This window comes from Somniosus microcephalus, chromosome 16 (genome assembly GCF_052327205.1).
Source record: "Somniosus microcephalus isolate GS21.2 chromosome 16, FLI_Smic_1.0, whole genome shotgun sequence".
NCBI classification, from domain to species: Eukaryota; Metazoa; Chordata; class Chondrichthyes; order Squaliformes; family Somniosidae; genus Somniosus; species Somniosus microcephalus.
This window is the reverse complement of record NC_141002.1, coordinates 67,166,323-67,179,907: the sequence shown is the minus strand read 5'-3', so window position 1 is coordinate 67,179,907 and position 13,585 is coordinate 67,166,323. Positions and strand designations below refer to the sequence as shown.

The following is a 13,585-nucleotide window of genomic DNA, read 5'->3' as shown; positions in this document are numbered from 1 at the left end:
AGATATTTTAGGCCTTTAATTAGTTGTTTTAGGCGTCAGCCTTGAAGAGTAGTCCAGTGCCCAAGCCAACATTTATCCCTCAACCAACATTACTAGAAACTACTACAAACACAAAAGCAAAATACTGCGGATGCTGGAAATCTGAAATAGAAACAGAAAATGCTGGAAATACTCGGCAGGTCAGGCAGCATCTGTGGAGAGAGAAACAGAGTTAACGTTTCAGGTCGATGACCCTTCGTCAGAACTGGAAAAAGCTGGAGATGGAACAGGTTTTTAAGCAAGTGCAGGAGCAGGGAAAGGGGGAGGGGAGAAAGAACAAAAGGGAAGGCCTGTGATAGGATGGAAGGCAGGAGAGATTAAGAGACATTAAAAGAGATTAAGAGATGGTGCAAGGCAAAAGGAGATGGTAATGGGACAAGTTAAGAAACAAAAGATGGCTCCAGATGAAGTGTAAATGGCACTGGCAGAATGAAAGACAGCTGCCATGTGGGAGAGAGAAAAAATAAAATAAAACAAAATAAATAGAAAGAAAAAAGAATAGGGGCAGAAGATATGGTCTGAAATTTTTGAACTCTATGTTGAGTCCAGAAGGCTGTAAAGTGCCTAATCAAAAACTAAGCTGTTGCTTGAGCTTACATTGAGCTTCATTGGAACAGTGTAAGAGGCCAAGGACGGTGAGGTCTGAGTGGGAGTGGAGCGGAGAATTAAAGTGACAGGCGACCGGAAGCTCGGGGTCACCCTTACGGACTGAACGGAGGTGTTCCGCAAAGCGGTCCCCCAATCTGCGTTTGGTCTCCCCAATGTAGAGGAGACCGCATCGCGAGCAGCGAATACAGTATACTAAATTGTAAGAAGTACAAGTAAATCGCTGTTTCACCTGGAAGGAGTGTTTGGGGCCCTGGACAGTGGGAAGGGTTAAAGATAAAAGGGCATGTGTTGCATCTCCTGTGCTTGCATGGGAAGGTGCCGGGGGAAGGGGTGATGGAGGAGTGGACCAGGGTGCCGCGGAGGGAGCGGTCCCTTCGGAATGCTGAGGGGAAGATGTGTTTGGTGGTGGGATCACGCTGGAGGAGGTGGAAATGGCAGAGGATGATCTGTTGAATGTGGAGGCTGGTGGAGTGAAAGGTGAGGACAAGGGGAACCCTATCGTGGTTCCGGGAGGGAGGGGAAGGACTGAGAGCAGAAGTGCGGGAAACAGAGTGGACACAGTCAAGGGCCGTGTCAACCACAGTAGAGGGGAATCCTCAGTTGAGGATAAAGGAAGACATGTCGGAAGCACTAGTATGGAAGGTGGCATCGTCAGAACAGGTGCGGTGGAGATGGAGAAACTGGGAGAATGGAATAGAATCCTTACAGGAAGCGGGTGGGAGGAAGTGTAGTCCAGGTAGCTGTGGGAATCAGTGGGCTTGTAGTAAATGTTTGTCAATAGGCTTATCCCTAGAGATGGAGACCGAGAAGTCAAGGAAGGGAAGGGAAGAGTCGGAGAATGGACCATGTGAAGGTGAGGGAAGGGTGGAAATTGGAAGCAAAGTGAATGAAATTTTCTAGTTCAGGGCGCGAGCAGGAAACAGCACCGATACAGTGATCAATGTACCGGAAAAAGAGGTGAGGGAGGGGACCTGAGTTGGACTGGAACAAAGAATGTTCCACATATCCCACGAAAAGGCAGGCATAGCTGGGACCCATGTGGGTTTCCATAGCAACACCTTTAATTTGGAGGAAGCGAGTGGAGTTAAAGGAGAAGTTGTTCAATGTGAGGACAAGTTCAGCCAGGCGGAGGAGGGTGGTGGTGGATGGGGACTGCTTGGGCCTCTGTTCAAGGAAGAAGCGGAGCGCCCTCAATCCATCCTGGTGGGGGATGGAGGTGTAGAGGGATTGGACGTCCATAGTGAAAAGGAGACGGTTGGAGCCAGGAAACTGTTGAAGTGGCAGAGGGCATCGGAAGAGTCGCGGATGTAGATGGGAAGAGACTAGACAAGGGGAGAAAAGATAGAGTCGAGATAGGAAGAGATAAGTTCCGTGGGGCAAGAACAGGCTGAAACGATGGGTCTACCAGGGCAGTCCTGTTTGTGGATCTTGGGAAGGAGGCAGAAGCGGGCTGTGCGGGGTTGGGGAACTATGAGGTTGGCGGCCGTGGAGGGAAGATCTCCAGAGGAGATGAGGTCAGTGACGGTCTTGGAAACGTTGGCTTGATGTTCGGTAGTGGGGTCATGGTCAAGGCGGAGGTAGGAGGTGGTGTCGGAGAGTTGGCGTTCAGCCTCCGCTAAGTAGAGGTGAGTTCGCCAAACAACAACAGCACCACCTCTGTCAGCAGGTTTAATAACAATATTGGGGTTGGATCTGAGAGAATGGAGTGCTGCAAGTTCAGAAGGAGGTAGGTTGGAGTGAGTGAGGGGAGCAGAGAAATGGAGACGGCCGATGTCACGCCGGCAGTTTGCAATGAAAAGATCTAGAAACTGATAGCTGATTGTGGGACCTTGCTGTGCACAAATTGGCCGTCGCTTTTCCCTACATTACAACAGTGATTACATTTCAGAAGTACTTAATTGGCTGTGAAGTGTTTTGGGATGGCCTGAAGACACTATATAAATGTAATTTCATTCATTCTTTTCTGGGTCCCTCAATGCTATTACTGCGACTACTACTTTCGTATGACGGGGAAAGCTTATACAGGAAACTTTCGTTTAACCGGAGGTTAAATATCCGGAATGCTCTATCCACCAGCAAAATTCAGGAGTCGGTTCAGATAAGTTTTTTTACTTTTCGTTCCTTTTTTTCTCCAGTCCTGGCTCTGCAAGCGTCTAGCTGAAGCTGTTGCTTAGCTACAGAGACGCGTGCAAGCTGCGCCGACTGTTTTGAAGCTAACATGGTTTGTTGCTTCAGACGGAGCTCGGAAGCTCCGTATGTTTTAATATTAGCGCTCGTTTTTCCGGCAATTTTAATCGACCGGCACCAGCTCGGTCCCGTCAGTGCCGATACCAGAAAGTTTCCTGTAATGGAATGTCTGGTTTGGCTATGCATTCGATGGCCTCCTGAGATGCCGAGTGGAGAAATGAGGTGTCTCCCGCAACAGATCTTAGTGGGCGGGTTGATGTGATGTGTTCCATGGTCTGGGAGTCATGGCCACAGTCGCAATACGGGTCATCCCTCATCTTCCACTTGTGGAGCGGGTGGCCGCATCGTCCATGCCCTGTGCTGATTTGGTTGAGCGCTGTCCACTGTCTTCAAGGGAGGTCGAAGCCAGTGACCTCTGCTGTTGGGTCAGCGATGAGGTGTTGGTTCTTTCTGTTGCATGCGTCCCTCAATTCCTTCCATCTGGATAGTGGGTCGATACTAGCTGCATGAGTATTGGCTGCTATTTCCCAGAATTTTATATGAAATTGTGTTAGCATAGCCTAGGCCTAACAATTATTCCAATTACGGCAAATTGCTTGCTGAGGAGCACATCTGAGTTTCCTGTTATGCAAAATCTGGAATATATCACAACACTAGATGACTTTGTAATAAAAACAGAAAATGCTGGAAATACTCAGCAGGTCAGGCAGCATCTGTGAAGAGAGAAACAAAGTTAACGTTTTAGGTCAATGACCTTTCATCAGAACTCTCCACAGATGCTGCTTAACCTGCTGTGTATTTCAAGCATTTTCTGTTTTTATTTCAGATTTCCAGCATCTGCAGTATTTTACTTTTGTACTTAATACTGAAACTACTGATCAAATTTTTAGATGATCACAGTAGCAAAAATACAGAAACCATCTCAGTATTAATAATATGATAGCAAAATACTGCAGATGTTGGAAATCCGAAATAACAACAGAAAATGCTGGAAAAACTCAGCAGGTCAGGCAACATCCGTGGAGAGAAATTTGAGTTGACGTTTCGGGTCGAACCCTTCTTCAAAACTGGAAAGAAAAGAAACTAGATCGCAGGCAGGGCTGCGATCGGACAAAAGTCTTATACTGTCCAACTTGCTCTGCATAGAGATAAACAGTCCAGTAAGCTCAGCACCAGCACAATTGGGAAGTGTTCCTTTGAGATTATATATGCAAGGTTTTAGTTATGGAGCACTTTTTTATGACCTGTTCAAGCTGATTAGCATAAGCGAGTGCTAAGGATACTTCATCTCTGAAGAAGGATCACCCGTTGTGCTTAATTAAATTTAACATCAAAGTAATAATGGTGTTTGTCTGCAACAATAATGCCAATTGTAAACTGCAATTTACCATTGGAATTTTGTTGTTCAGTTATTTTGAGAACAAATAGTCTTCTACCTTCAGCAGTTAATTCACAGATACTGGAAACGTCTCCACTATTTACAAACAATCCAAAAACGCGGCACAAAACCTGGTTGCACCATTGTCCGTTGGGCACCCAGCAGGCTGTCCTCCAAGCTGCACAGTAACATGATTTATATTTAAGTGTAGATATTAAAAGGTATAATTTTTTTTTAAGATTAATTTGAATATTTCTATTAAATAGCACATCTTTGCCTTACAGTTGCAGGAGACTCAAGATGAGTACATGCAGTCAGACAGAAGAATCCAGCAGTTGCAGAATGCTCTGGATGATAAAGAACATGATGTCATTGCAACTTCCCAGAAAATGCAAGAAGTTTTGTCAGCCTCTTCACGAACAAAGGAGGCTAGAAAGCAACTTGAAGAACATGTGCAACGGTAGTTGATAGCAACTAGACATTTGTAATTAAAATAGTAGTAAAACTGAAGAAAAGACTTCAGTCTATGACTGCATTGTTCAGTCTAATAAACAGCTTGGGCAAGGGTTTCCGCTTTGGGCGCAATCGGTGATCCGGGCGCAAATTGCGCTAGTTTTCAGAAGTTTTCTTTGTGCAAGTTTCCACTCAAACTCATTTGCATATCGCCAGACGTAAAATCTTCCATGAACCAGCGCAATCATGCAGCGTTTTAGAACGTAATTTTTAAATATATATATTTTGCATTAAAAAATATTCCTTGATATATTTGAGTGGTAACCTGGTGCAGTTTTATTAATACAGCTGAAAATGGATTTATCACAAGTATTTTTAATCAGTGTGTAGTCCACCACCTGTGAGTAACCCAATTTAAATAACTGAAAATGACTTTAAATTAACTATACAGAGCCATTTATTAGTTACGTTGGTGTACAGTAATCAGTTTCTTAGTAAATTAAAAAAATATTTTAAAGCTTTTAAAAGGTGCCTATTGTCCTTGCACTTAAAAGAAACCAGCTTAATTTTAAGAGCCTCTTCAAAGGCTCGCAAATGGGCGCAATTAGCGGAAACTCTCTAGTGATTAATTTGATTGGGTGCGTGGCCAGTTTTGTGGGCAGGGCCGGCTTCCAGCGCAATGTTTTTTAAGCTAGTGCAAAAGATCGCAGAAACTCGATTTGCGCTGAACGTAATTTGCGCTTGAAATTCCTCAACCTTCGGCCGATTTTGGGTGAATTGCACAACCTAGCAGAAACTGCAGTCCCTTAAGTTTTCCCACAGTTGCGCATCTTTTAACTACGTGAATATACCCAGATTGTCCAATATTATATGCTCTATAATATAAATACACGGAAAAAGATATGCAGCAGTTGGGATGCTTACAGATTTTGAAAAGGACATTTAAGAGCAGTGGTGCTGATTGCAATACAATGATTTGAATTTTGCAAATAGGAGCCTTGCTGATTAGCTATTGCAGAAACAATTCTAAATTGTTTCGCAATTGTCAAGTGATGGGGATCTTTGTACAGCTTCATTCTGAACATCCTTATCTTACAAATTAAGAATTGATGAAAGCATTAAAATGTAAGACTACCTGTCTCACTCCTACTTACTGTTTCAGATTAGAGATTGAAAATGCAAAATTGGAGTCTGTTGCAAAACAGCAGACAAACAAATCTGAATTGATGGAGAAAGAGCTTCAGGAAACTGAGTCAGTAAGTATGAATGTCCTATAACACCATTGTATTTAATGCACTTTACTGTGGATGCTGTCTTTAAGTAAAGTATGATTTTTCTGAATGTAAGCAATGCCAGCCAGTTCTTACGAATTGTTGTATTTGAAAAATCCTATTGCATTGACATCACAGTGGCAGTATTCAGACAATTAGTTGCAGCTTAAGAATGTTGAGTATGGAGAACATATAAACCTTACAATATGCACTCATTTCTGTCTGTTTTTGCAAAGTACAGATTACACAACAGAGAGTATTGTTACAAAAGCAAAATAATGCCGATGCTGGAAATCTGAAATAAAAATAGAAAATGCTGGAAATATTCAGCAGGTCAGGCAGCATCTGCGGAGAGAGAAACAAAGTTAACGTTTCAGGTGGATGACCTTTCATCAGAACTGGAAAAAGTTAGAGGTGTAACAGGTTTTAAGCAAGTACAGAGGCGGGGAAAGAGGGGAGGCTAGAACAAAAGGGAAGGTCTAAAAGAGTGGAAGGCTGGAGAGATTAAATGACAAAAGGGAATAAAAATGCAAGGCAAAAGAGGATGGTAATGGGACAAGTAAAGAAAGTAAGTGGAGTCAAAGGAGAAGTTGTTCAATGTAAGAACAAGTTCAGCCAGGTGAAGGAGGGTGGTGGTGGATGGGAACTAGTTGGACCTCTGTTCAAGGAAGAAGTGGAGCTCCCTCAGGCTGTCCTGTTGGGGGATGGAATTGTAGAGGGATTGGACGTCCATAGTGAAAAGGAGACGGTTAGAGCCAAGAAACTGGAAATTTTTTAAGTGGCGTAAGGCGTTGGAAGAGTCGCGGACGTAGGTGGGAAGAGACTGGACAAAGGGAGAAAAAATAGTCAAGATAGGAAGAAATCAGTTCTATAGGGCAAGAACAGGATACCAACTGTGCAAAGGTACAATAATATGCTGGCATGTGCCAGACTTATCATCAAGCACAGCACTGGCAGGTTGAAGCAGCTCTTCAGGTGCTTGAATAGATCTGAAGCTATCTTGCAGTACATCCTGACAAAGGTTTCAAGAATTGCTGCTACTTGCTACACAACTTTGCCCTGCAAAGTGACATTATGGCAGTCGCAGAGGAAGAAGGTCCCTTTGTACATGAGGAAGAGGGTGCAAAACAGAACCCAGTGCTGGTAATGAGCGCTATTTGGGAAACCCCTCATACAGAACACTTCTTAACTAGATAATATGGTCTGTTTACCTCTTTCCCCTTGCCCTCCCTAAATTGCCTTCAGCAACACTGTCTTAGATTTTCTCTACTAGTCAAGTCTACCAATGATAGCCCCTGATGAAACATGCATCAACAACAGTGCTCCAAGATTTTTGATTTACAACACTTCATGTCCACAGTGTTGTGCAAGGGACATTCACACTGGTGGCTACTTCATTCCCCCAGGCTGTGTTTGGGAGTCTCTATTACTGAGGGAAGAGTGGTCTGCTTCTCTATTTCCCTTCCTTGAGAAGAATCCATCTGCTCTGCCCCTTCCAGACATTGCTTTGAGTAATTAAAGTTTGCTGCTTTGCCAACAGTGCCTTGGAGTCCCTGCAGGCCTTTAAATTACACTGCATACAATTTCCTGTTTCTAAAGTGTGACCTTACAATGACCAGCAAACTCTAGGCATAAAGAGCCCTGAACATATTTAAATTAGACTGTCTCCAGTAATTTAAGCTGGATCAAGCAGGTCCAAAATTTGTCCCACTAAACTTCTGTTCGATCAGAAAATCTCAATTGAACTCTTCAAAGAGCAGTGGATGTATTTTCTATACCCAAGGTGAATATGGCAAAAGGCGATATTTCTAATAAGGCGTCTATTCTTTTTACACCCTTGGTGCCTTTCGATCCATGTACCTAAGAAGTGGAAAACCACATTCTTGCCTTCCTGGAGTGCGTATCTGGAATTCAGACACACACACTCCCTGGGATTTGCTGTCAATAATGGATGGAAAATTAAGTGGAGCACATGCCTGATATGCTGTCCCAGCTGTCAAGGTATCACACCAGAAATGCAATTTCATAAAATGATCCCTCTCTTTATTTTAGGCTATGTCTCTCTTTTTAGCCTTGTGTTTTATTTTCCATTCTTGCAGTACTGTTTTTCTGTCAGTAGATGGTAATGTTGCACTGCATATAATCTGAAATTAAGGAGCATGCTGTCCTTCTAGAAGAAAAGCTAAGCATCTTCAGGAAAAGGGGACAATTGTATCAAATTGTTAGACTCTGGAAACAGTTTTAGAAAGTTCATGTGTAAATTATGGAGTGCAGTGGTTTAAGCAGTGAACAAGGCAATTACAGTAGCTCATCAACATTAAGCAGATTGCCTCCTATCATCCAAAGCCATTATTCCAAAGGATTTTATTGTAGATGGTTCAGATTAATTAATTATGAGAGACCGTCTAGAAGACTTAAAAGCTATGTTCAAGGCCAGAGCACAATTAATTACAAGCTAAGATATGCCACTGGTACAGCACCAATTACAGATATAAAAGAATTTAAAGTATATATTTGAGAAGGTAAATCGGCGAAGTTTGGAATATAGATGAAAAATCAATAACAGCAACTTGTATTTATATAGCGCTTTTAATATAGTAAAATGTCCAAAGGCACTTCACAGGAGCATTATAAAAAATTTGACACTGAGCCACATAAGGAGATATTGGGAAGATGACCGAAAGCTTGGTCAAAAAGCAGTGAAATCAAAGGTAATCATAAAGAAGGAGAACATTCCACAAATTGACTGTAGTGAACAATATGGAAGTAGAGCAAGTAGATAATTGTGGAAGCTCAACGTAAACTCGAGGAACAGCACCTCATCTTCCGATTAGGCACTCTGCAGCCTTCCGGTCTCAATATCGAGTTCAACAATTTCAGATCATAACCTCGGCCCCTATTACATTTTCACTTATTTTTTTATCCACACCTTTGTTTTGGTTTCCCCCCCCCCCCCCTTTCCTTTTTTCCCCTCTCTCCCACATGGCAGCTGTCTCCCATTCTGCCAGTGTATTTCACACCTAATCTAGAGCTGTCTTTTGTCTCCACTAGTCCCATCACCATCGCGTCTCGTTTTGAATACCTCTTAATGTCTCTTCTCTTTTGTTCTCTCCCAGCCCGGCCTCTTAATCTATTTCATTCCCTGTGCCTCTTTAGTCTTGATAAAGGGTTTTGACCCGAAACGTTGACTCTAATTTCTCTCCACGGATGTTGCCTGGCCTGCTGAGTTTTTCCAGCATTTTCTGTTGTTATTTCGGATTTCCAACATCTGCAGTATTTTGCTATCGTAGATAATTGTTTACCTGGATACACTAGACATAAGATAGTCAAAGCAAGAAAATAGTTAAATGAACGATAGCAGTTGCAAAAACAGACATTTAACAATATGCTACAAATGTATGCTGAAATTAGTTGGATAAAAAAAGATGAACGAAAAGGTCCTTGAACAAGATGTAGGACAGGAAAGAAATAGAGATTGATTTATGATGAGAGAAATTGGATGCACATTGGGGGTAATTTTACATGTCTGCATTGCCTATCTGCATTGCAAATTGGAAATTCAAGTGCAGAATGCCCAGGGTTTTCTACCAGTTTGTTGTAATGGCAAAAAAAAATCACAGGCAGTACATGCTTGAATTTCTGACGCAGTTGGCCGGTCTGACTCCCTGATGCCAGCGCAAACTCATAAAATCAAACCTATTATTTGAGAATCATAAGGCAAGTTGCTGGGGTTACTAGAGTCTGGAAAAATTGATGGTAATAGATCAATAGTTAGGCAAAAAAGAATATTGCTGGATGGTGTGATGAAACAGGCAGACATGGCCTTACTTAAATAAGTAAGTAATCCACCTGTGAAAAGATGGGAAACTGAAGCGCTTTGGTTGACAAAAAGTGGAGAAGGGACAAAGAGAGAGAGAAATAAAATCTTTGTGGAACCCAGCTAGAATGATTGCGTGCACTGGCTATATTATCTGAGCTACTGTATCTCAATACGTTTGTTCTTTATAGACTAAGGTATTATGCTAGACTACAGTATGATGCAAGACATAGCATAGAAGATGGCTCACTGGTGGACCAATCATGGAAGCTAACAGTAGTGTGCAGCAGCAGTAAAGAGAATACTGTAAATAGGATCTTGGGCTATTGAACACAAATTTCAGGAAATGATCCTAAGCTTGTACACCGTGCTGATCTGGCCCCACCTGGTGTGCAATGTACAATTCGGGTTGCCGCTTTATGGAAAAGACAGCAAGGCATTGAATAGAGTATTGCAAAGGGCAACTAAATTGATAAGGCATCTGAGTTATGAAGATAGGATGCAGAAGCTGGGAAAGTTTGCACCGAAGAAGAGAAGACTCGGGTGATTTTATTTAAATATTCAACTTCCTAAAGGGTGTCGACAAGATAAACATCCATACATTTAATATAGTCACTGGTTCACAACAAAAAGGCATTGCTTCAAACCCAAAAGAAGAAGCATGAAAAGTTTAGATTGAACTACATTGTGCAGAGGATGATGAATGTACAGAATGGACTGCCAAGGGAGACAATAGGTTGTTCGTGTCAGAAAATTTGAGGAAGTATCTGATGCATAATGTGTTCAAGGGTATGAAAAGTATCTTAGGATATGATATTTTGTAGACATTGGACTAACCAGATTTGACCACACTTTTTTTTCTAGTCCTGTACATTCCTATGTGCCTATGATGCCGGCTTCTACATGCCAATTTATCTAAAACATTAGAAATTGTTACGGTTTACTTCATTATTGATTGAATGCATGAGTGTCATTTTGCTTAATACTCCCCCTCCCCAACACTTCTTCACCCCTGAGTTATATCTTCAGGCTGCGCAGGTGTACTGTAATACAGATTCTCTTACTCTCCCAGATGCTTTTTATTTTATATGATTACTAAAAACTCTCTGCCAGTTGATTAATCAGATCTTGGTGTACATGATCCAAAAACGGGTTCTGCATTCTGCATTGCATAGTGTATATAAACTTGATCAAATGAAGCAAGTGTATTTTAAGCAACACTCAGGACTTGGGCTTCAGCTATTGGGAAAGATTCACGGCCACATTTTGGGATCTAATCCATATGTTCTTAGATTATTGCGAAGCATTTTGAACATCCCAGATATCTAATAAAGTTTTGATTTGGTGCTTCAGGCCTTTGTGGAGCCCTCCTTATGAGTGTATGGCTTGGTTCCTTTGCACCTGTTCATGTGTTCTCGATGAGTTTTGAATCTGGCTTTGAAAGTAAGCTTCACACCTTAAATGTCAAAAGCTCTAACAGTCCAAAGATGTGCGGGTTAGGTTGATTGGCTATGATAAATTGACCCTTAGTGGTAGGGGGATTAAATACGTGGGGTTACAGGGATAGGGTGGGATATGTGTTTGTGTAGGGGTTACGGGGATCGGGTGGGATATGTGTCGATGCAGGCTCGATGGGCCGAAATGGCCTCTATCTGCACTGTGGGGTTTCTGTGATTCTGTGATTTTACTTTTAGAAACAGAAAAATAGGAGCAGGAGTAAGTAGGTCATTCGGCCCTTCGAGCCTGCTCCACCATTCAATATGATCATGTAAGAAGTCACACAACACCAGGTTATAGTCCAACAGCTTTATTTGAAATCACAAGCTTTCGGAGCGCTGCTCCTTCTTCAGGTGAAGTGGAGAAATGCATAAAGACACAGCTTATATAGTCAGAGAATCATGTCTGCTGTGATTATCTCTCTGCCGAGGTGTGATAAATGGCAGTTGGAAAGGTTACCTGTAAACATCTGACATGATTCTCTGACTATATAAGCTGTGTCTTTATGCATTTCTCCACTTCACCTGAAGAAGGAGCAGCGCTCCGAAAGCTTGTGATTTCAAATAAAGCTGTTGGACTATAACCGGGTGTTGTGTGACTTCTTACATTTGTCCACCCCAGTCCAACTCCGGCATCTCCACACCATGGCCAATATGATCATGGCTTATCCTCTATCGCAATAGCATATTCCCACTCTCTCCCCATACATCTTGATGCCTTTTGTATCTAGAAATCTATCTATCTCCTTCTTAAATATATTCAGTGACTTGGCCTCCACAGCCTTCTGTGGTAGAGAATTCCACAGGTTCACCACCCTCTAAGTGAATAAATTTCTCCTCATCTCAGTTCTAAATGTCCTACCCCATATCCTGAGACTGACCCCTCGTTCTAGACCCCCCAGCCAGGGGAAACATCCTCCCCGCATCCAGTCTGTCTAGCCCTGTCAGAATTTTATACATTTCAATGAGATCCCCTCTCATTCTTCAAAACTCTAGTGAATACAGGCCTAGTCGACCCAATCTCTCCTCATACGACAGTCCTGCCATCCCAGGAATCAGTCTGGTGAACCTTCGCTGCACTCCCTCTATGGCAAGTATATCCTTTCTTAGGTAAGGAGACCAAAACTGCACACAGTACTCCAGGTGTGGTCTCACCAAGGCCCTGTATAACTGTAGTAAGTCATCCTTGCTCCTGTACTCAAATCCTCTTGCAATGAAGGCCAACATACCATTTGCCTTCCTAACTGCTTGCTGCACCTGCATGTTTGCTTTCAGTGACTGGTGTACAAGGACGCCCAGGTCCCTTTGTACATCAACATTTCTCAATCTATCACCATTTAAATAATACTCTGCCTTTCTGTTTTTCCTACCGAAGTGGATAACTTCACATTTATCCACGTTATACTGCATCTGCCATGTATTTGCACACTCAATCAACTTGTCTAAATCGCCTTGCAGCCTCTTTGCATCCTCCTCACAATCCCACCTAGTTTCATGTCGTCAGCAAACTTGGAAATATTACATTTGGTTCCCTCATCCAAACCATTGATATATATTGTGAATAGCTGGTGCCCAAGCACTGATCCCTGCGGTACCCCACTGGTTACCGCCTGCCACCCCGAAAAAGACCCATTTACTCCTACTCTCTGTTTACCAATTTTCAATCCATGCCAGTATATTACCCCTAATCCCATGTGCTTTAATTTTGCACACTAACCTCTTATGTGGGACTTTACCAAAGGCCTTCTGAAAATCCAAATACACCACATCCACTGGTTTTCCCTTATCTAGTCTACCAGTTACATCCTCAAAAGATTCCAGTAGGTTTGTCAAACACGATTTCCCTTTCATAAATCCATGTTGACTCTGTTTAATCCCATTGATATTTTCTAAGTATCCTGTTATCACATCCTTTATAATAGACTCTAGCATTTTCCCTACTACTGATGTTAGGCTAACCGGTCTGTAGTTCCCTGTTTTCTCTTTCCCTCCTTTTTTAAATAGTGTGGTTACATTTGCCACCCTCCAATCTGCAGGAACTGTTCCATAATCTATAGAATTTTGGAAGGTGGCAACCAATGCATCCACTATTTCCATGGCTACCTCTTTTAGTACTCTGGGATGTAGATTACCAGGCCCTGGGGATTTATCAGCTTTCAGTCCCATTAATTTCTCCAGCACTACTTTTTTACTAATACTAATTTCCTTTAATTCTTCTTTCTCACTAGACCCTTGGTTCCCTAGCATTTCTGGGAAGTTATTTGTGTCCTCTTTCGTGAAGATATGTGAAGAGAAAAAGATTGGTGAAGTCAAGCGTAGGTCCCTTGCAGTCAGA

The 13,585-nt window shown here is 42.4% G+C and overlaps 1 protein-coding gene across 5 annotated transcripts in view; it reads left to right on the top strand.

The window, feature by feature from the left end:
• LOC147106249 (alanine and arginine rich domain containing protein) overlaps nucleotides 1–13,585 on the top strand; it is a 214,608-nt gene that overhangs the window by 140,333 nt on the left and 60,690 nt on the right. For all 5 annotated transcript variants that reach the window (XM_086009196.1, XM_086009195.1, XM_086009194.1 and 2 more), the window contains 2 exons: nucleotides 4,498–4,673; nucleotides 5,829–5,922. In XM_086009196.1, coding sequence (XP_085865322.1) covers nucleotides 4,498–4,673; nucleotides 5,829–5,922 — 270 coding nt within the window. The remainder of the gene's footprint in view (nucleotides 1–4,497; nucleotides 4,674–5,828; nucleotides 5,923–13,585) is intronic.